Source organism: Ascaphus truei, chromosome 6 (assembly GCF_040206685.1).
Source record: "Ascaphus truei isolate aAscTru1 chromosome 6, aAscTru1.hap1, whole genome shotgun sequence".
Taxonomy (NCBI): Eukaryota; Metazoa; Chordata; class Amphibia; order Anura; family Ascaphidae; genus Ascaphus; species Ascaphus truei.
Genome location: NC_134488.1, coordinates 49,185,720 through 49,205,816, shown reverse-complemented (window position 1 = coordinate 49,205,816; position 20,097 = coordinate 49,185,720). Strand labels below are relative to the sequence as shown.

The window sequence follows — 20,097 nt, the reverse complement described above, 5'->3', positions numbered from 1 at the left end:
CCTTCTGGAAGTGAGTTTGAGGAGGCTCCCTCTAAGGGATCTTCTAATATTCCTTGGGCCATGTCTACGCAATCTGTAAATTCTTCGTCCACCAGTAGATCTGGGCAAACTTCGTCCGCAGGTTGATCTGGGCAAACTTCGTCCGCAGGTGGATCTGGGCAAACTCCTTTCCCAGGCTGATCTGGACAAATTCTGTCAGCAACTTTCAAGGCACGATCATAAAGTGCTTCATTTTCTTCAAAATCCACTTCCTGTTCCCATATTCCTGAAATATTGTGCCATGCTTCTGCACAACTCCGATAGGAATGTCCAAATTGACCACATAAATTTAATTTAATCTTTGTACAACTTGCCCTCTCATGGTCCACAGACTGGCACAAGTTGCATTTTAGAACATCACAGGAAATACTTAAGTGCCTGGTTGAACCACATCTATGGCACAAGGTTGGCTGACCATAGTAAAAACAGTTTCCTTTTTCTCTTCCAATGAATAAAGAGTGGGGCAGATGTTTTGTAACATTGCCATGTCGCCAAAGTCTGACTTGTACTTTCCAGCCTCCTATCCAGATGTCCTCTTCATCCATAATTCTCGTAGGTGGAGCCAGTACTTCACATTGTCTGCCAAGCCATATCAGAATATCTGATATTGGGACTGACTCGTGTCTGAAGAGAATTGTTACAGACTTTATTTCCGGTTTAGACACAGGAATAGCTACAAAGGACTTCCATAATTCAGTGTTTTTACTACGCTCATATCTTGTCCAGAAATAGTTCAAAGCTTGAGGTCTCGAAAAGCTGTCATCATACTCACAAGAGCGCGGAACATGGATAAGTAAATACATTTAATCTGCTCTGAAGCAGATGAAATGTATGCATGTTATCTATGTTCCAGGCTCCTGTGAGTATGTACTAGGAGGAGTTATAGGGAGCGGTTATATGGGATAATAGGAGGAGTTATAGAGAGATTATATGGGGTAATAGGTGGCGTTATATGGGGTAATAGGAGGATACTGACATTTGGTTTCCAGTTCTCCCACTTCAGCGGCTATGAGTTACACCAGGCATGCGCAAAGTTTTTTGCAGCACCCCCCTCCCCCCCCCCGTGTGTGCCGGTCCCAGCGCTCGCGCCCCCCTCTCCAGTGTTCCGGCGTCAAATGATGCTTAGGGTCACGTGACGTCATGACGACGCGACGACGTGACCAGAAGCCGGCTGAACCCCGGTAAGTTGAGGTTTCAGAGGCTTCGCGCGGCCCCCCAGTTTGCGCACCTCTGAGTTACAGTATAACCGCAGCTCCTGCGAGACATCGAACAGAACGTACAGAGCAGACGGTGAGGTTAGAAATACGAGTTTATTTTACGCTGGTTAGACGTCACTATATATATTATATATATATATATATATACACACACGCAGACAATAAAAAAACATCAGCTGTCACGTTAGATGAGTAAAGTCGTGCGGCCGGACGCCCGGCTGGTCACAGCGAGATCGGTATATACTCCGGAGCTGGGGTTCCTACGGGGTCTGGGTACATGTGTGTGTCCAAGTAAGAACATGCCACGTCTGTACAGGGGACAAACTGACAGAACACGGACAGGGGGGGGGGGGGGGGACACGCAGCTTCCTGGACAAAAAACAGCACCAGGATTATCCAAGAACATCTTTATTATGGGATTCGCTGTGTCCCGAGTCTGGACCCTACTGACAGGCTTGTGCATGCGGGACACGCGTTAACAAACCCTGCAAATGAACCTGCTGCACTGTATAGCAGTGAGGAGTATTTCACTATATATTTCCAAACCTTCTTCTCCTTAACGAAAACAGAAGTTAACGCCAAAAACCAACTGTGGGGCCGTTACCTCAGCGATAGACACAGATAACGGTGTGTGAGTGTGTGTGTATATATATATATATATATATACACACACACACACACACACACACACATAACCTTATTTATGCACCAGCATTGAAGGGGTTATAAACAGAAGATTTAAAAGGGACAAACACAATAATTTTTTATATAACCCAAACATAAAAGCAACGTATTGGAACCAAGCGAAACCTCCTAAAATATAGAAATAAACACTATTTTCCACCCCCCTGAAAGCCCAGAATGGACCCCGAGGGTTACAGTATTAAGAAGGAAATAATAACTGTAGAAAGCATTCAAATGATCTGATGGACTCCGTGATCTCAGTACTCAGTACTGCTTTACAATGCAGCATGTTCAATTGCTGAGAAAGGTGCCCGACTCCTGACGAGACATCCCCCCCCCCCCCCATATAAGTGCTAACACTGAACGAGTGAACAGGATTCACACGACGGCCACAGGACACAGGACCTAGTACTACGACAATGACAGTATCACGCGTGGCAGGGACACGGGAGGTGGGAGGTAGGAGTGGGGACATGTGGGGCGGGGATACGTGAGGCAGGGGGCGGGGACACGTTAGCCAGGGACGGGGACATGTGAGGCAGGGGCGAGGACACGTGAGGCAGGGGCGAGGACACGTGAGGCAAGGGGTGAGGACACGTGAGGCAGGGGCGAGGACACGTGAGGCAGGGGCGAGGACACGTGAGGCAAGGGGTGAGGACACGTGAGGCAGGGGCGAGGACACGTGAGGCAGAAGCGGTGACACATGAGGCAGGGGCGGGGACAGGTGAGGCAGGGGCGGGGACACGAGGGGCGGGGGTGGGGACACGTGGGGCAGGGGTGGGGACACGTGGGGCAGGGGCGGGGACACGTGGGGCAGGGGCGGGGAAACGTGGGCCGGGGACACGTGGGGCAGGGGTGGGGAAACGTGGGGCGGGGGCGGGGACACGTGGGGCAGGGGCGGGGACACGTGGGGCAGGGGCGGGGACACGTGGGGCAGGAGCGGGGAAATGTGGGGCAGGGGCAGGGGCGGGGACACGTGAGGCAGGGGTCAGGAACACGGGAGGCTGGGGCAGGGACACAGAGTCAGGGGCACGTAGGGCAGTCGCGGGGACATGGGAGGCGGGGACACGCGGGGCAGGGGCGGGACACATGGGGCAAGTACATGGGTGGTGGGGCATGGGCGAGACACGGAAGGCGGAACACGTGGGGCGGGACGCATGAGCCGGGGACACGGGAGGCGGGGCAGGGATGGGACACGTGGAGTGGGGACACGTGAAGTTAGAGGTGAGGGGCGTGTACACACAGGGTGGGGTCTGTCCCAGATAAACGAGGGAAGATACAGGTGACGGGCTACTTCTTTTTTTGCGCAGTTTGTTCTCTGTCCCCGAGAGTCTGAGAGAGAAGAGAATCCGTCACATAACCTCCCTATAACACCTCCTATTACCCCATATAACACATCCTACTACCCAAAAAAAACCTCCCTATAACACATCCTACTACCCCATATAACCTCCCTATAACACATCCTATTACCCCATATACCCCCTCTCTATAACTCCATATACCCCCTCCCTATAACTCCAAATACCCCCTCCCTATAACTCCTCCTATTACCCCATATAACCGCTCCCTATAACTCCTCCTATTACCCCATATACCCCCTCCCTATAACTCCTCCAATTACCCCATATAACCCCTCCCTATAACACCTCCTAATACCCCATATAACCCCTCCCTATAACGCCTCCTAATACCCCATATACCTCCTCCCTATAACACATCCTATTACCCCATATACCTCCTCCCTATAACTCCTCCAATTACCCCATATACCTGCTCCCTATAACTCCTCCTATTACCCCATATAACCCCTCCCTATAACTCCTCCTATTACCCCATATTCCTGCTCCCGATAACTCCTCCTATTACCCCATATAACCACTCCCTATAACTCCTCCTATTACCCCATATAACCCCTCCCTATAACTCCTATTACCCCATATAACCCCCCCCTGCCTTTAAACACTCCATATTGCTTGATATTACGCACTCACCAGTTTTGTCTCCTCAGTTCTCTGCTTTCTGAGCCCCTGGAGCTAAGGACAGAAGGACAGATTGTGAGTGTGAGTGTTAGAAATGAGTGGGTCGCTCACTGCTCTTTGCCTCGCAGAAAAGTCACCTTTTGAGGCGATGAGGTTTTCCGCCTGAGCTTCCTCCTCACCCGGAGCTCTGCGGGGACACACAAAAATGCAGGGGTGTCACCTCACTAACAGGGATCAAGCACACTCACTCACTGGGGAGGGGGCAGTCTCATAGTGGGGGCTCACTAGGAGGGCATTCTCACTCATAGTCTTACTCACTGGGGGAGGGGAAGCAGTCTCACTCAATGGGGGAGCGGGCAATCTCACTCACTGGGGGAGGGGGTGGAAGTCTCACTCACTGGGGGGCTGGAAGTCTCACTCACTGGGGGGGTGGAAGTCTCACTCACTGGGGGGGTGGAAGTCTCACTCACTTGGGGGTGGAAGTCTCACTCACTGGGGGGGGAAGTTCCACACACTGGGGGGGGGCTGGAAGTCTCACTCTCTGGGTAGGGGGGGGGAAGTCTCACTCACTGGGGGAGGGCTGGAAGTCTCACTCACTGGGGAAGGGGTGGAAGTTCCACTCACTGGGGGAGGGGTGGAAGTCTCACTCACTGGGGGAGGGGGTGGCAGTCTCACTCACAGGGGGAGGGGGTTGACCTCCGGTATCTCGCTTACCTTGGCTTCTGGTTCCTGCTATTGCATCTGCATCTCCGGCCTGAGAGAAGAAAGTTACAGACTGTTACAGGGGTCCGGGGGTCTCAGCACTGTCACTGCATGGGCAGTGGACATGCAGGAGTTGCGTTACCAGCAGTCACGATCACCCTAGGAGGGTGTATGTTACCTGTGCCGTGTGGTGCATTGTGGGAGCAGAATAGGGTCATTTACTGGTCCCTTGGAGACCAGGCCTACCTTTTTGTCCCTGTTTTGCTGCTCTCACGGACACCTCTGTAATAAAACTTTTCCATCTATCTTGCATTCAGACGTATGAATGCCAAGCGCTCTCCCTTTGGGATAGATCAGAGCCTGGAGGCACGGCAGCACTCACCCACACAACACACTTACTCAGAATCAGGAGGATCCCCATGGTGAAGAGAACCACTGCAAAGGCCAGTCCTCCGATTCGCAAGCTCTTGTAATCTGTGCAAAAGAGACACGCCTTCATTTCTGGGGGAATTTCAACCTGTTTTAGGGCTTTTTAAAACTCGCCCGACGACTAATTTCAGTGCGCATCCCTAATATTAACAGGCGCGGTGTGCATCCCTAATATTAACAGGCGCGGTGCGCATCCCTAATATTAACAGGCGCAGTGCGCATCCCTAATATTAACAGGCACGGTGCGCATCCCTAATATTAACAGGCGCGGTGCGCATCACTAATATTAACAGGCGCGGTGCGCATCACTAATATTAACAGGAGCGGCGCGCATCCCTAATATTAACAGGCGCGGTGCGCATCACTAATATTAACAGGCGCGGTGCGCATCACTAATATTAACAGGAGCGGCGCGCATCCCTAATATTAACAGGCGCGGTGCGCATCACTAATATTAACAGGCGCGGTGCGCATCACTAATATTAACAGGCGCGGTGCGCATTACTAATATTAACAGGAGCGGCGCGCATCCCTAATATTAACAGGCGCGGTGCGCATCCCTAATATTAACAGGCGCGGTGCGCATCACTAATATTAACAGGCGCGGTGCGCATCACTAATATTAACAGGAGCGGCGCGCATCCCTAATATTAACAGGCGCGGTGCGCATCCCTAATATTAACAGGCGCGGTGCGCATCCCTAATATTAACAGGCGCGTGCGCATCACTAATATTAACAGGCGCGGTGCGCATCCCTAATATTAACAGGCGCGGTGCGCATCACTAATATTAACAGGCGCGGTGCGCATACCTAATATTAACAGGCACGGTGCGCATCCCTAATATTAACAGGCACGGTGCGCATCCCTAATATTAACAGGCGCGGTGCGCATCCCTAATATTAACAGGCGCGCATCCCTAATATTAACGTGAGCGGTGCGTATCCCTAATATTAACAGGCGCGGTGCGCATCCCTAATATTAACGGGCGCGGTGCGTATCCCTAATATTAACGGGCTCGGCGCGCATCCCTAATATTAACGGGCACGGCGCACATCCCTAATATTAACGTGAGCGGTGCGTATCCCTAATATTAACGGGCGACATTAATGGTAAAACGGGCTGAAACATTCCCATATAGTTCCACGTCTCTCACCGTAATAGAACGGGTTGGAGTCTTTCCTCTCGTCACTGGCCGCTGCAGAGAAAACACAGAGACGCCCGGTAACACTGTGACACTTCTCTAACATGTTATTAACGTGTTAGGGGCAGGAAGGTGGAGGGGGAGCTGTGTTCCTTCCATGTAGTGAAGAAAGAAAGGAGGGTGAAAGAGCGGGTAGTGACACCTTTTATTGAACCAACAGATAAAAAGAACCCTGACCAACGGTTGATGGGTAGCTTGACCCTTGGCCTGAGAGACTCTGGAGGCAGAGGAGGGAAGGGTCGAGCGCCTCACGGAATCGGACATTTGGTCTCACTGCGACCAAATCTCCGCTGGCGTTCAGTCGCAGAGGCACCATCGCCTCAGGACGCTCAGCCTCAGGCCGTGGGATGCTCAGCTTCGGGCCGCAGGACGCTCAGCCTCCGGCCGTGGGATGCTCAGCTTCGGGCCGCAGGACGCTCAGCCTCCGGCCGTGGGATGCTCAGCTTCGGGCCGCAGGATGCTCAGCCTCAGGCCGTGGGATGCTCAGCTTCGGGCCGCAGGATGCTCAGCCTCCGGCCGCAGGATGCTCAGCCTCAGGACACAGCCTCCAGCCGCGGAATGCTCAGCCTCCGCGTCGGGACGCTCTGCCTCGGGACGCTCAGCCTCGGGCCGCAGGACGCTCAGCCTCAGGACGCTCAGCCTCAGGACACTCTGCCTCGGGCCCCGGGACGCTCAGCCTCTGTCCACACGACACTCAGCATCCAGCAGCAGGACACGGCCGAGGGACGTTCAGCCTCGGGACGCTCGGCCTCGGTCCCCGGGACACTCGGCCTCGGCCCCCAGGATGCTCAGCCTCGGGCCGTGGGGTGCTCAGTCTCGGGCACCATTACGCTCGGCCTCGGGCCCCGGAACGCTCGGCCTCGGCACCCGGAAAGCCTCGGCCCCCGGGACGCTCGGCCTCGGCCCCCGGGACGCTCGGCCTCGGCCCCCGGGACACTCGGCCTCGGCCCCCAGGATGCTCAGCCTCGGGCCGTGGGGTGCTCAGTCTCGGGCCCAGAGACGTAAAAAGCATCTGAAGCATGGCGAAACGCGTCATAACATACGTCGAGTCTGACGTCATAGGAGGCGACATCTCAACCTCGTGGAATACGGCCAGTATACGGGTGCTAAACTATTTTACCCCCCACTTTTTACTTCACGGCAATACTGTGATCTCTATATAATCTATTGCAGATAAACATTACACAGATTACCTTGTTTCCAACTTAGGTCCGCCGTGGCCGAGTGTAAAGTGGATGCTGCAAAATGACTCTGTTTGATTATTGTACAGTACCCTCAGGTCCGCCGAGACCATGTGTGTTTTCTGTTTGGATGTATTCATACAATCCCACGTATGAATTGTAAGTGGCTTACTGCCAGACACACACAGCCCTGATTATGCTACTACAGACAGCACTGTTGTTTCTTTGTCATCTGGCATATATGATCAGCACCTTAGAGTAAACAATTTACCTCTGTTACCCTATACCAACTCAGGTTATATATAGATACACTTTCTAATAGGGACACCTGCATATATCATAGCGTCAACACTTTGCGTCTTTATGATAGTTTCCACTACCACTGGTTAATTCTGGAAATTATCTATCTATATGTGGAATGAACCATCTATATGCCAGTTAGATACTATGTGATACAACTTCAAGAAAAGATGCAACTATATGACCAATATGCCTAATGCTTCCAAAGTGTACTATACCATAGTAACATAGGGCAAAAAGAGGGATTTTGCAACACAGGGTAACTCACCCATAGTGAACTGTGCCTAAATATAACATATATATATATATATATATATATATATATATATATATATATATATATATATATATATATATATATACACTGTTTTCACTTACCTGTACCATTGAAAACTTGAGTGAGATGTCGAAGTGGACTTAAATAAATACAGATACACATATTAATGTGATTACTAATCTGTAAATTATAAATATAGAGTCTCAAGTCCACTCTACCCCTATAAGTGGATTTTTAACAAATTACACTGTAAATAATTCACCGAATCACAACCTTATTTTTTGATGTAATAAAATTTTATTGTTTTTGTTTTTAACAGAGTTTACTGATCCACAGGCCATAATAGGCTTTATTAACACATTGTCTTGTTAGGACAATTTTGTTCTAAATCTAAAAATAATAATATTAAGCGTATACTCTAGATAGGAGCAAATAGGAGGAATCTTTTGTATCTTCTTAGATATTTTTGTGCTTCCATTATTTATCCTCATGCACCTTATTATTTTATTGCAAAAATAATTATTCATTAAAAAGGATGAGAGGTTACACAACTATCTAACAACTATATAAAGTAACAGTAATTTCCGCAGGGGGAGGAAATACAAAACTTAAATACACAAAAATACAATAGGTATCAAAAAGATCTTAATCATTTTAACTTTTTCTCTAAAAGAGAATTTCCACTTCTTCCACCGTTCTACCTTTACCTTACAGATGTTCAGTTTCTCCTTCCAGGTGTGAACGCCGGAATTCTCTTTTCCAAAAGAAATCCCTAAAACTTTAAAAGAGGCATTGTCTATCTGAATATCCTCAGGTAGAATAAAGGGGGTTTCCTCATTTCCTAACCAGCAGGCCACAGACGTATCCTGATTCACCAGGGAGTTGGAAACATTTGAGTATTTATTTCCCGGCTTATATCCTCAAATGAGCTTTTTGGGGCAACATAAATACAAACGTCGCCTGCATACGCCTGGCACTTAACTCGCCCCTCGTGTTGGGAACCCTCACAGGGTACGGCTTGGATGTGACTATTCTGTTCCAGGTGTCTTAAAAAGGGGTCTATGGAGAAGATGTATAATAGGGGGCTCAGCGGGCAGCCCTGTCTAACACCGGACTTTATGGGAAAAGATTCCCCTACCCAGCCATTAATGACCGGTCTTCCATAAGCTCCTTCATACAGCAGAGCCAGTTTCTCCACAAAGGTATCTGGGAAACCATATATTTCCACAGTTTTAAAAAGATAGTCATGACCCACCCTATTGGAGGCTTTGGCGTGGTCAAGATTTAACAGGTACCCCGATATAGACCTCCATTCCTGCCCATCTCAAACATCTCCCTGATGTTAATTAAGTTATTAGCGATGTTCCTTCCCTTAATGGCACAGGATTGGGAACTCGTTATCACCTTCTCTGCGATGTTACTCATCCGATTTATAAGGATCTTCACTAAGATTTTATAATCATTATTTATTAGGGCTATTGGTCGCCAACTTTTTAAATCTTTCGGATCCCCTTTCTTATATAATAAGGTTAACAGGGATTCACGCTGAGAGTGAGAGAGACCTATCCCTCCCAGAGAAGCATTATAAACGTTTGCCAATATTTCAGCTAAAACCTCACGGAAAACTTTATAAAATTCAGCAGTGATTCCATCTGCCCCGGGGGTTTTATTACCTGAGAGGGTCTTAATTGCGTTAGACACGTCCCTTGCTGTGATTGGGGAGTCTAAGCCTATCAGGTATCCTCAGAAACTGATGGGACGTTAATAGATCCCAGATAATTGCCCATTTCTACAGGATCAATAGGTTTTTTGCTAAAAAAAAGTCTGCATAGTATTCAGAGACAACGTTAAGCATCTCATCTTTACTAGTTACACACACACCCTGTGCATCTTTTAGGCCACATATAACCTTCTTTTTAGTTCTGGTTTTACAATTTTCAAAGGGATCTGGAGAATAAATCCCACAGCCACCAAAATCTCTCTCATTTGTTAAAGAGGATAACCGTTCATATTGTAATAACCTCATACTTTCCTTAACACACCTATACTGCTCAGAATTCACTTCTTGGCCATTCTGCATTCTCGTATATAGTTGCAGCAATTTAGAACGGAGGGCCAAATATTTCTTGCACCTCACCTGGTTTGTTAGACCTGAGGTTTTCTTAAAAAGTCTTTTTATGTCTTTTTTAGTGACCTCCCACCAATGCACTATATTGGGATACAGAACTTGTGTGGATACACAGTCCTTGAAGAACTGTAGGAAACTTTCTCTTACAGTCTCCTCCTGTAACATGGTAATTTTTTTTAAGTCTTGGACAAGCTCAACTGCACGAGGGTTGTCCTTACTTGCTGTGGGAATTTTCTTCCGGGACTTCTGTACCTCCCATGTGGATCCTCCTGCTTCCCCATCATCAGCCTCTGATTCTAGATGTTCTGGAGCAGGGAGAGCTTTCTGGCTTTGTTCTTTTGTGCTTTCAAGGGGCATCTCCATCTCACGCTTCTCCTGGTCTACTGGTCCCTCTTGGGAGTCTTTGTTCTGTGGGGTCTGAGAAGAGAGGGGATTACTTCTGGTGTCCTCTCTTTCTACTGTGATTTGACTGCGGATTTCCTTTAAAAACTCCTCAATCGGGTGCAAGCCCATGGAGTCCCTCCTCTCTGCAGCTGGCCTCTGTGCCTCGGAGTGCAGGTCTTTATCCACCTCTATTGTAGGGTGCTGCAGAACATACTCTTGTGCTTGATTGTGTTGGGCATGGGGACACACATTGTATGAATGCCCACTTCTTGAGCATAAATTAAACAAAATGTTGTTCTTACATTCATTTCGGTGGTGCCCCAAATCTTTGCATAGGCTGCATCTGATCTTGTTACACCCTGATGAAAAGTGTGATCTTGATCCACAATTAAAGCAACATTTGGGCTGCCCACGGTAGAAACACCTTCCTCTTTCATTTCCAATGTATAGGAAGTTTGGTAAGTGTGTCACGGTGTCGTCTGCACACACCAGTTTCACCTCAAACTGATATCCTCCGTTCCAGTATTCACCATTGTAGAGCTTCCTTGGTCCTTTGTGTATGTCACACTGGCGCTTTAGCCAGTACTCAATGTCAGCCACTGGGATAGATTCGTGGTCAAAGATAATGTTCACCATCACAGTCTCAGGCTTAGATATCGCTGTGGCCTCAAAAAACTTCCCCTCAGGGCTGCTACTCACTGCTTTGTATCTATCCCAGAATTTCTCAAGGTGGGTGGAGGTCTTATAACTGATATCATAGTATGGTGAATAAGGGCCATGCAGGAGGCGTAAATATCCTCTGGGTCAAAGCGCAAAGATTTCTTTATTAGTGTATTCCCCACATAATCAAAACCTGGATCTTTCTCTCTTGGTCCCAGAAATGTCAGTCTCACCACATTCCTTCTTCTTAAAGGGTTTCTTATGGGAATAGTGGGAAAGAATCTCAAACCTTTCAGTGATTTCCATGCGTTTTGCTCTGAATCGCTGGGTTTTGCTGGTTCTGTATTTTCCTGGCAGTCTGAGCCCTCAGCAGCTGAAACTGACCCAGACTATCAGTGCTGATTGCAGGCACCAGGTACAGCTGATTTTCCTCTCTCAGTGAGGTTTCCCCTCTCTGGCAATCTGACTCCCCTGCAGCCTCTGTGCGTCTCCCTGCAGCCTCTGTGCGTCTCCCTGCAGCTGAGAGCTGTTCCAGGTTAGCAGTGCTGGTTTCAGGTACCTGTGTAATCTGTGTATCTGTCAGGGCGTTAACCCCTTCTGGCTCACAGTTTAGCTCCATTGCCTCTTCAGAGTTTATTGCAATGGTCTCTGAGTGAGAAGAAAGTTTCCCTGGGTCTCTTTCCATTGTTTCTGCCTCCGCTGCTGTCTGCAATGTACCTGTGTTTGCCTCCTGACTGACTCCTGCTGCAATCCCCTCATATAGGAGGCTACCAGCCTCAGTTTCCATGTGCTGAGGACGCTCAGCCTCTCTTCCCTTAGCACATTCAGCCTCTGCACTGTGTTTAGGCACTTTGCTATAAGGCTTGATTGTCCGCCTGCGCTCTCTTGCCGCCCGCCTGCGCTCTCTTGCCGCCCGCCTGCGCTCTCTTGCCGCCCACCTGCGCTCTCTTGCCGCCCGCCTCCTCTTTTCCAGCTCAGCCTCCCTTCCTTTTCTTCTTGCCCTCTGTTATAACATTACTTTGCTGCTGGGATTTACTGCTCTGGGTTTGTATGTTACTTTCCCCGGACAGAACCAGCACCTCACCCGTTCCCTGTGTCTCTTCCTCCATTCCTTCCTGCTCAGCAATCTCTTTCTCTCTCGTCTTTTCTCTCTGAATTCTCCTCAATTCTCTTTCCGTTTGCAGAAGATCCTCAGTGTCAGTAACATCCAGGCCACAGCCCCTGGGGTTCCCAGGTTCACCTGCCCCAGCACCACCACCCCCTCCTGGGTCTGAGGCCACGCTGAGCCCCTAGTGGGAGCTCAACAGGACACAGCCTCTCTCTGCAAGGGTGACCTCCTGACTGCAGAGTATCAGGGACAGGATCACACAGTCCTGGGTGTATATGTAATGTAGAGTGACCTGACTGCAGAGTATCAGGGACAGGATCACACAGTCCTGGGTGTATATGTAATGTAGGGTGACCTGACTGCAGAGTATCAGGGACAGGCTCACACAGTCCTGTACTTACCTAGCACTGGAACCAGAGCAGAACACAGGAAAACCAGTGCAGCCTCCATGAGCCTGAAAAGCAGAGAACATTAGATACGGTGAGAATTAGGGACAAAGCTGTACACACGTTCTGTTACAGAGTCCTTATTCTGTATGGGCAGATCAGGTTGACACCAGGTGTTGGTGTATATAGGGAGGGGTATAACAGGACAATGAGGGGGCAGCAATGTGTGGGGTGTATAGGAGGGGTATAACATTGGAGTGAGGGGGCAGCAGGGTGTGGGGTGTATAGGGAGGGGTATAATGACAGCAAGGGGGCAGTAGGGTGTTGGGTGTATTGGTCGGGGTATAATGACAGCAAGGGGGCAGCAGGGTGTTGGGTGTATAGGGAAGGGTATAACAGGGAAGGGTATAACAGGGAAGGGTATAACGGAAGTGATGGGGCAGCAGTGTGTTGGGTGTATAGGGAGGGGTATAATGACAGCGAGGGGGCAGCAGGGTGTTGGGTGTATAGGGAAGGGTGTAACAGGGCAGTGAGGGGGCAGCAGGATGTTGGGTGTATAGGGAGGGGTATAATGACAGTGAGGAGGGCGTCTGGGTGTATAGGGAGGGGTATAACAGGGCAGTGATGAGGGTAGCGAGGTGTTGGGGTGTATAGGGAGGGGTATGAGGGGGCAGCAGGATGTTGGGGTGTATAGGGAAGGGTATAGCAGGGAAGTGAGGGGGCAGCAGGGTGTGGGGTGTATAGGGAGGGGTATAATGACACCGAGGGGGCAGCAGGATGTTGGGTGTATAGGGAAGGGTATAACAGGGCAGTGAGGAGGCAGCAGGAGGTTGGGTGTATAGGGAGGGGCAGCAGGATGTTGGGGTGTATAGGGAGGGGCAGCAGGATGTTGGGGTGTATAGGGAGGGGCAGCAGGAGGTTGGGGTGTATAGGGAGGGGCTGCAGGAGGTTGGGGTGTATAGGGAGGGGCAGCAGGAGGTTGGGGTGTATAGGGAGGGGCTGCAGGAAGTTGGGGTGTATAGGGAGGGGCAGCAGGATGTTGGGGTGTATAGGGAGGGGCAGCAGGATGTTGGGGTGTATAGGGAGGGGCAACAGGATGTTGAGGTGTGTACATTCATGATGTGTTTTGAACATGGAATAAGCCCCTTATGCTATTAGAGGTCATACTCCATGTGTCTGCATTAATGGCTCAGCCTGACTGTAACTGCAGCATCCTTCCGCTCCTATCACGTGGAGTGCTGCAGGGGATGGGGGCTCGTTATCTTATCCCTGAGTCAGGATAAATTACAGGGATGTGCAGAGGAACAGCACAGAGGACAGATGCAGTGACACCTGCAACACAGAGGTAAGTGCTGGGAGCCCTATACATCAATCTCTGCCCTGAAGTCCCCTCTTTCCCTCACGCTATATATACTGTTATATAGATACACACAGCCCCACACCTGTATATATACTGTTATATAGATACACACAGACCCACACATGTATATATACTGTTAAATAGACACACACAGACCCACACATGTATATATACTGTTATATAGATACACACAGACCCACACATGTATATATACTGTTATATAGATACACACAGACCCACACACATATATATATACTGTTATATAGATACACACACAGACCCACACCTGTATATATACTGTTATATAGATACACACACAGACCCACACCTGTATATATACTGTTATATAGATACACACACTGACCCACACTTGTGTGTGTGTGTGTGTGTGTGTGTGTGTGTGTGTGTATATATATATATATATATATATATATATATATATATGTAGAGGTATCAGTACCGTGTTAGCCGAGCTTCAATAATCAAAAAATAAATAGATGATACCGTTCTGTGGCTAACGAAATGCTTTTATTTGTGCGAGCTTTCGAGATTTTATATATATATATATATATATATATATATATATATATATATATACACTGTTATATAGATACACACAGACCCACACGTGTATATATACTGCTGTATACATACACACAGCCCCCCCACCCCCCGTTGTATGCTATTTATGACCTGAGGTGTGTATGTGTGTAAATCTTAATTGATAAAGCGCCCACAGTATGTACAGCACTTTACATATATACTGTGTGAGTGCGAGAGAGGGAGTCGAGGGAGTTGGATTGAGTGGAGAGAGGGGGTGAGAGAGAGGTAATGGTGTTGAGTAAGAGAGCGGGAAAGCAAGGGGGAGAGGGTGCGTGAGAGCCGAGGGAAGGAGCAGGTTTGAATGGGAATGGAGGAGGGATGAGTGAGAGGGAAGGGGATTGAATGTGAGTGAGAGGGATGGGGGATTGATTAAGAGCAACGGGTTGAGTGAGAGGAGGGGAGTGAGTGGGAGATTGAGTGAAAGAAAGGGGGGGTGATAGGGAGGGCGCGGTGAGTGAGAGGGTGGGGCATTGAGTGAGAGAGAGGGGGGTTAAAGTAGCTGGGGATTGAGGGAGGGGGTGAGTGAGAGGGAGGCAGTGAGTGAGAGGATGGAGGGAGTGGAGGTGAGTGAGAGGGAGGCGGTGAGTGAGAGGAAGGGTGAGTGAGTGAGGGGTAAGTGAGTGGGAGGGGGTAAGTGAATGAGAGGGGTGAGGGAGGGGGTAAGTGAGTGAATGTAAAAGTGTATTTATAGATACATTAGCATGTTTAATTGTGTGTATGTATGTACGTGTGTATGTATGTCTTTATATAGCGCCATTAATGTACATAGCGTGTCACAGCAGTAATACACGTGACAATCATATAAATAACACATAAAAAGGAGAAGTGCTTCAGACATAAAAGTAACATTTAGGAAAAGGAGTCCCTGCTCCAAAGAGCTTACAATCTAATTGGTAGGTATGTAGGAGAACGTACAGAGACAATAGGAGGGCGTTCTGGTAAGTGCGTCTGCAGGGGGCCAAGCTTTATGTATCAGGTGTATAGTATTATCCAAGCTGCTACTCATATGCTTCTTTAAGCTGGTGTGTCTTAAGGTGGGTCTTAAAGGTGGATAGAGAGGGTGCTAGTCGGGTATTGGTGGGCAAGGGCATTCCAGAGGTGCAGGGCAGTCAGTGAAAAAGGTTTAAGGTGGGAGAGGGCTTTAGATACAAAGGGGGTAGAGAGAAGACATCCTTGAGAAGAACGCAAGAGTCGGGATGGTGCATAGCGAGAAATTAGTGCTGAGATGTAAGGAGGGGCAGAAGAGTGTAAAGCTTTAAAAGTGAGGAGGGGAATTGAGTGTGAGATGTGGGATTTGATCGGAAGCCAGGACAGGGATTTCAGGAGGGGAGATGCTGAGACAGATCTAGGAAAGAGTAGAGTGATTCTGGCAGCAGCATTTAGGATAGATTGTAGGGGAGACAGGTGAGAGGCAGGAAGGCCGGACAGCAGGAGGTTACAGTAATCGAGACGGGAGAGAATGAGGGCCTGAGTCAGAGTTTTAGCAGTCGTGCAACAGAGGAAAGGGCATATCTTTGTGATACTGCGGAGGAAAAAGCAACAGGTTTTAGCTACCTTTTTAATGTGAGAGTGGCGTCGAGTGTGACCCCTAGGAAGCGTGTTTCTGCAACTGGGTGAATGATAGTACTTCCAACAGTAATGTGGAAGGAGGTAGTAGGGCCAGGTTTGGGAGGAAGTATGATGAGCTCTGTTTTTGCCATGTTAAGTTTGAGTCGGCAGAAGGCCATCCAGGATGATATCGCAGAGAGACATTCAGAAACTTTAATCTGTACAGCAGGTGTAAAGTCTGAGGTTGAAAAGTAAATGTGTGTGTCGTCAGCATAGAGATGATATTTGAATGCAATAGATGTGATTAGGTCACCTAGAGAGAGTGTGAAAAGAGAAGAGGTCCCAGGACCGAGCCCTGGGTTCCCCCACAGAGATCGATAGAGGTGTTAGCAGAAGAGACACTGAAAGTACGATGGTGTAAGGAATCCACTACTGGCTTTGACTATAGCCTTGCAGACCTATGCAGTTACAAGCTTCCTCTGGCACTCTATGGCACATGTGCTGCTTCTCATTGCAGCTTCTGCCCTGTGCTTCAGCATTGGAGGAATACTCACACACCCTCCTCCTGTGATTGGATCTCCGCCCTTTATATCCTGGGCGTTGGCACTGAACCAGTGCCGAGCATAACTCCTACCTGGGACGTTACTGTCTCTGCCACAAACCGCCCCAGGCCTCTCTCCTAGCGTTCTTACCTTCCAACTTCCTGAGTATCCAGAGGCCTGTTCCTGTCTCCTGTGCTGAAGCGTTGTTGCCAGCACTGGTACCTGCTGCATTCACTCCTAGCAGTGGTTACCCCTATTTCCTGGTACCTGCTGCATTCACTCCTAGCAGTGGTTACCCCTATTTCCTGGTACTTGCTGCATTCACTCCTAGCAGTGGCTACCCCTAGTTTCCTGCGGCCTGCTGCTATCTCTATGCAGTGGCCTGCCTTGGACTTCTGCGCTGAAGCGTTGGTTTCCCCGACGCTGCCCTGCGGTATACATTCGGCCAGCCTGCTGTCTCCCCCTGCTGAGTCCGGCGTCATGGGCCGAGGCCGCTCCTCGCACAGAGGCCTCTCCCGTGCTCACGCTCCTAAGCTGAAGCAGGGAACTCCTGTCTGCCTGATGCCGATTCCTTGCTACGACTACGACCACCCGGATGTCTGCTATCCTGACCCTGCTTCGGCCATCGATTGTCCTGTCTTCTCCTACCCCGACTTTCGCTTCAATAACGACGATGCTGCCTTCTCCAATCCTGACCCTGCGATGTACGACTACGAACTGCGCACTCCGGATCAGTCTGCGCGGACTAAGGTCGGTGATTATATAACCCCACCTCAGCCCCGCGGTCCGGTCCCGGTTTGTGGCGAGCATCGGCGTAACAGATGGGAGAGGTAGGATGAGACCCAGTATAGAGCTTTGTTCCGAATACCAAGAGTATGGAGAATGTGAAGGAGAAGAGGGTGGTCCACGGTGTCAAATGCTGCAGAGAGGTCAAGTAATATGAGCAGAGTGTAATGGCCTTTGTCTTTGGCAGCATGGAGGTCATTAGTTATTTTAGTGAGGGCTGTTTCAGTGGAGTGAGCAGTGTGGAAGCCAGATTGCAGAGGGTCTAGGAGAGAATAGGAGTTGAGAAAATTGAGCAAGCAAGAGAATCCAAGACATTCAAGGAGTTTAGAGGCAAAAGGCAGGAGGGAGATAGGCTGATCGTTAGAAAGACAGGTAGGGTCAAGCTTGCGGTTTTTGAGTAATGGTATAACTGTTGCATGTTTGAAGGAGGGAAAGGTACCTGAGTAGTCGGTTGAGTTAAAAATGTGTGTGAGCGTAGGGGTTACAGTAGGAGCAGTTGGTAAAGGGAAAAGAGGCAATCAACAATGACACATCCTCCTCTGTGACAGCGGAAAAAGAGTCCAAGGAAGGCAGGAGGAGAGTTAGGAAGAGGTGTAGGATGGGTGGAGGAAACAGAGAGGATGTTCTGACGTATGGATTCCACCTTTTCCTTGAAATAGTCGGCAAAGTCCTGAGGTGAGATGGAGGAGGAAAAAGAGGCAGCAGAGGGTGGTCTGAGTAGGGAGTCACAGACAGAGAAGAGTCTGCGTGGGTTGTATTTGTGCGTGTTGATTTGGGAGAAAGTAGATTTGTTTAGCCTGAGAGAGCAGAGTTGAAACAGGATAACATAAATGTGTAGTGAAGTAAGTCTGCGAGAGTATGAGATTTCCTCCAGAGGCGTTCGGAGGAACGAGTGGAGGAACGCAGCATGCGCGTGTGGGATTTAGCCAGGCTCTGGGGTTAGAAGGGCGAGGACGGCAGAGAGAGAGCGGGGCATGTAGATCAGGAGGAGGAGGAGGACAGGGCAGAGTTGTAGTTCCTGAGCAGGTTGTCAGGGTCTGGAGCAGAGCAGAGAGAGGAGAGGGAGGAGCGTAAAGTGGAATCAAAGGCTGGTAGGTTAATAGAGCGCAGGTTTCTGCAGAAGCGAGGGGTAGATGGAGATGGAGAAGGGGAAAAGTGAGAGAGAGAAAATGCGATCAGATGATGGCCAGAGAGAGGAAAAGGGGGAAATGGAGAAATCAGAGAGAGAAGTTTTTAGTGAAAACCAGGTCTAGGTATTGGCCATCCTTGTGGGTGCTGGCTGCAATCCACTGTTGAAGGCCAAAAGAAGAGTGTGACGTTAGGGGATAACCAGGCTACATTATAAAGGTTAAGCCCCCTGAAACCGTGGAGTCCCTGGTAGCTACATAAGCAGCAGGGACCAGGGATAATACTTGTAGAAAATAAAGTGGCCCCGGCTTTTCCTGTTTGCACGTTCCCTTGGCCCTAAAACTGTGACATTTCTTGTGTGTCATTTTTAGGGGGGATATTTGGGTAGAAATGCAATTATTTTGTTTGCAGGAGTTCGGGGGCCGAAGTTACCGGTATTCCTTTAATTCTCCCCGGCGAGCAGCCATGATTTGCCGTTACGCGGGGTGAATTACACCGGGGCAACCCAGTGTCCCCAGACGCCTGAATTTCGAGCCCAAATATCCGAAAACCATTTCCCTTATAAGTATAATGTTCCCCAACGTGTATACTTTAATAAAGTGGACTTTATAATGTTTTAGACATTTACTATAAGGCTCTATACAGTCAGCCAGGGCATCAGCATAGACGCCGGCATGTCTGTATAGGGTCCGTAGTTCAAAGAGGAGAGGATGTCCAGAGGTGAGAAGACCGTTTGATGGGCGAGGAAGGGCAAATTACCAGGTCCGGAGAACAAAGGGCACCCTGTGGGGACACCTTTTACACCTGCCAGTCTTGGTGGAGCCTGACCAGCGGGTGGCAAAGAGTTAGCTGGGGGAGATACAGCTGGTAGGCGCTTATCCCATTGGCTAAATCATATTTCCTGCTCACCCGGCTTTTTGAGCCGGCTTGGCACGCCCCCTCCTCTGACGTCAGCCCAGAGACGAGCCCCTGTTTCTATTGGCTGGCGGGGAGGAATTCCCACGCTCTGATTGGTCGCTCATCCTTCCTCCGTGCTGAACGTAGCTCAGCGGAGGGTAAGTAAGGAGAAGCCCCAGTCGGAGAACCAGACGATCTTGTGGCTTGAGTCGGTGACGCGCTGGCGGCTTTTCATAGTTGCTTTGTCCCAAATAGCTGAGCTACCGGCTTCGTTTAGGAGCTAGGAGAGTCTGCCCTGCAGATACTAAGTCAGACATGAGGACCAAGTTCCCATATGAAAACGTAGCGGCTGTGGTCAGGAGTTCCTGCCGAAAACAGTTCCAGGAGTATCGGGACTAGGTGCCGGTCAGTATTTTCTGCTGAATGGCGGTTCAAGACGTCCGGTACAAAGTCCCGATCGGGGTAAGCCCTTGCAAGCGGGCGCCCTGCACCTAGGGAAGGCTAGATCTCATACCCCAGACCCCAGCAAGTGCGTATGTTTCTGTATTTTGTG

The 20,097-nt window shown here is 49.4% G+C and overlaps 1 protein-coding gene across 2 annotated transcripts in view; it reads right to left on the bottom strand.

The window, feature by feature from the left end:
* Positions 1-1,330: 1,330 nt before the first annotated feature.
* FXYD6 (FXYD domain containing ion transport regulator 6) overlaps positions 1,331-20,097 on the bottom strand; it is a 55,924-nt gene continuing 37,157 nt past the window's right edge. For both annotated transcript variants that reach the window (XM_075604229.1, XM_075604228.1), the window contains exons 2-8: positions 12,696-12,748; positions 6,209-6,250; positions 5,024-5,098; positions 4,637-4,676; positions 4,060-4,109; positions 3,935-3,976; positions 1,331-3,272 (exon numbers count right to left, since the gene is read on the bottom strand). In XM_075604229.1, the coding sequence (XP_075460344.1) occupies positions 3,948-3,976; positions 4,060-4,109; positions 4,637-4,676; positions 5,024-5,098; positions 6,209-6,250; positions 12,696-12,744 (285 nt within the window). In that variant the 5' untranslated portion in view covers positions 12,745-12,748 and the 3' untranslated portion in view covers positions 1,331-3,272; positions 3,935-3,947. The remainder of the gene's footprint in view (positions 3,273-3,934; positions 3,977-4,059; positions 4,110-4,636; positions 4,677-5,023; positions 5,099-6,208; positions 6,251-12,695; positions 12,749-20,097) is intronic.